This window comes from Hippocampus comes, unplaced genomic scaffold (genome assembly GCF_001891065.2).
Source record: "Hippocampus comes isolate QL1 unplaced genomic scaffold, H_comes_QL1_v1.1 scaffold223, whole genome shotgun sequence".
Classification (NCBI taxonomy): Eukaryota; Metazoa; Chordata; class Actinopteri; order Syngnathiformes; family Syngnathidae; genus Hippocampus; species Hippocampus comes.
In genome coordinates, this window is record NW_017804808.1 from 366,644 (window position 1) to 369,988 (window position 3,345).

The following is a 3,345-nucleotide window of genomic DNA, read 5'->3' on the forward strand; positions in this document are numbered from 1 at the left end:
AACTTGTGTTCCGTGCCATGTCATGCCTGTTGAGTGTTGATTTACTTCATATTAAGAAACTACTGCACTAAAACATTAATTCATAAATGTATATCATATGATTTTATTTCTTTTTCTCAGTATAAATAACACGTGCCCTGACTGTTCTACTCTTTGAATAAAAACACATCATTCAAGCGTAAGGGAGTGCAAGGGGTTATGATGGAGGGGTGTTGCAAATCATGAACACCTGCCAAGTGGTATGATAGCATTGTTTTATACATGTCCTCGGCTAGGCCTCAATTTCAAAATCAGTCCTTGGTCCTTGGCCTTGGCCTTGGAGGCAAGTCCTTGGTCCTTGGCCTTGGCCTTGGAGGCAAGTCCTTGGTCCTTGGCCTTGGCCTCGGAAAATTTTTCAAGTCCTTGGCCTTGGCCTTGCCTCGGAAAATTTTCCAAGTCCTTGGCCTTGGCCTTGACCTCGGAGGCAAGTCCTTGGCCTTGGCCTTGGCCTCAGGTTGCCGGTCCTTGGACACATCCCTGTTGATCTGCCTGTCGATCTCTCACTCCCTCCTGCCCTCATTCGTGAACAAGACCCCAAGATACTTAAACTCCTCCATTTTGGGCAAGATCTTCTGCCCGACCCGGAGTGGGCACTCCACCCTTTTCCGACTGAGGAACATTTTTTCAGATTTGGAGGTGCTGATTTTCATCCCAACCGCTTCACACTCTGCTGCAAAATGCTCCAGTGAGAGTTGGAGATGTTTAAATGCATGCAAGGATTTTTTTTTTTCAAGAATGTGAACGCAATTGAGGTTATCATGTTGGGGTGGCCATTGACAATTGTTCCTTTGGAAAATGAATTGCCCACCCCCTGCAGTGCAATATCTCGGTCTACTTCCATGTGACAAAACAATCTCCTAATCTCATAACGAACAAGCTAACTGAGAGTTGCAAGTTTGTAACTGCATTCGCTCAATTTAGGAATGCATGTGATAAATACGGTCATGGAGAAAGCAAGTGACAGCATGGAAAATAGCAACCTTTGTTAATGTTTTACACATGATTGGGCTACTTACCTGCAGTCTTATGAAGAGGGGTCGAGCATACGTGGGTAGCTCCATCACCACGTGTTGAAAAAATTTGCTCCCATCAAACATGAAGCCTGGTCTTAGAATTATGGCAGCCATCCCAGCTCTTCCCTCCTGCCCTATACATACAGTATAGGCGTATATTTATATTAGAAAAATAAAAAACATTGTTCAGTGTTGGCATATCATTCTTGAGCATCAACGTTTTAGGAAACATTGAAATATTTGTATTTTAATATCATTTATGGCCCAAGAAGTGAACCAGCTGGCTGATTAAATTGTAGCCCTTCTGAAACAGGCAAAAGTCAATGGCAATTTGGCCAATGTTTGCCGACTGTTTTCCCTTTGTGCACTCGAACCATTTACAATGTTGTGCAGATGTAACACGGATCTCATTCTTTACTACACAGAAAACGATACCATAAATCTGCTTTCTTCAATCTCTGTCATGTGAAACAGTTAAATATCGTCATTCTATGGACCTGCCAATCAAAATAAAATAAATTCTTCCAACCAACACTTAGATGAGCATCAAAACCTGTACGAAGGACTTGATCGGGATATCACAATTTGACACACAAGCCAAAGTCACGGTTTATTTAAAAAATAATGAATGAATCAATAATTTTGTGAATGAATAAATAACAAACACATAACATAAATCATCCATCCATTATCCTGTGACAGTTAAAGTTGACACACATTCAACGAACTACTAAGACAAACACAGATTTATGACAAGGATTTTTGTAACTTTAACAATTAAATGCTCTGTATTCTAGCAATCAATTCGCTTTACCATAGATAGGTCGATACGACACATCTGTGCCTTTGGCGACGTTGGCACCATGTTCCATGTTCGTGGACGTCACAACAACCATGCTCTGTATTTGTCAGCACACGCTTTGGTGTTGACAAAAAAGTAAGCGTCATGAAAATTGGTTGCGGAAATGAGCTGGAATGACTTCTTTTCAATGCACAGGCATTTCCTTTATTGGCAATGTTGCCGCCACCAGTGTCACTGAGCTGGGCTGCTACTGCGTGTCGTTATCACGGCAGTTGAAACAACTGCTTTTTTTTAAACAAGCTAATAAACTTGCCGATAAGTGATATGATAGAAAGTGGGCTGCGATTGGCTGGCAACCGGTTCATGGTGGCCCCCGCCGACTGCCCGAAGATGGATGGCATAGGCTCCAGTACCCTCCGCTACCCTTGTGAGGATAAAGCCGATCGGAAAATGGATGGACGGATGGATAGAAAATGGGTCACTGTCTGTTTCTGTACCAGAACTTCAAGTTTGGTCATAGTAGTATTCTCATGAAGCAGTCTTGTGTTTCTTTTCTTTATTTTCTTTATTTACAGCTCAGAACAAGTCGCTACAGTATTCATTCGACATGTCAGATTTCTTCTTCGTGTTGTTTTTTCCATTTTATTCTGTCCATGTCAGTGATGGGCAGGGAGTGGGGGGTAATCCATGTAAGAACATCATATACCGTATTGGCCCGAATATAAGACGGCCCTGATTATAAGACGACCCCCTCTTTTTCAAGACTCAAGTTTGAAAAAAGACTTTTTGAACACCAAATTAATTTTTATACAGAAAATAATGACAGTGCATCTGAAACAAATGATTATAACAATATATTTGAGAGAAAGAGCATGTTATTTTGCCTCATTCAAATCTAAAGTGCAATCACATTCGCAAATGAATGGCGTCTGGTTTTTGAAATGTAAATTACATCATAACTTCTCCTCAGCTGCTGGTTAACCTGGCCGATCATCGACCCACTTTTCTCCAGATTGTCACTACGTTTCTCCATTTTCTGTTATCTCTTCTATTATTTTCTTCTCTTTTCCTTGTTACCGCTATTTTTCATTTTTCTTCTTCGTGCTACCGCTATTTTTATTTTTATTCTTCGTGGCAGGGGTTCACTTTGGCCTGGGGAGTCAAGTTCAGCATTCGCTTCATTGATATCTAGCGTTGTGAATGGGTATAATGTCTAGACCCCGAATATAAGACGACCCCTACTTTTTCAGTCTTATTTCAATGCAAAAAACACTGTCTTATATTCGGGCCAAAATGGTATGCACAAATGTACAATTTTCCAATATAAAGGGAAATTATTTCATGGCTTACATCCATCCGTCCATCCATCCATATTCTGAACCCCTTTATCAAGGGTTGCGAGGGTGTGTGTGTGTGTGTGTGTGTGTGGGGGGGGGGGGGCATGCTGGAGCCTATCCCAGCTGTCTTCGGGCTGTCGGCGGGGGGCCCCCC

At 41.8% G+C, this 3,345-nt stretch overlaps 1 protein-coding gene across 1 annotated transcript in view; it reads right to left on the bottom strand.

The window, feature by feature from the left end:
- Nucleotides 1-3,345, bottom strand: part of slc27a6 (solute carrier family 27 member 6) — a 53,455-nt gene that overhangs the window by 5,582 nt on the left and 44,528 nt on the right. The window contains exon 9 of the mRNA XM_019862820.1: nt 1,056-1,186. Coding sequence (XP_019718379.1) covers nt 1,056-1,186 — 131 coding nt within the window. The remainder of the gene's footprint in view (nt 1-1,055; nt 1,187-3,345) is intronic.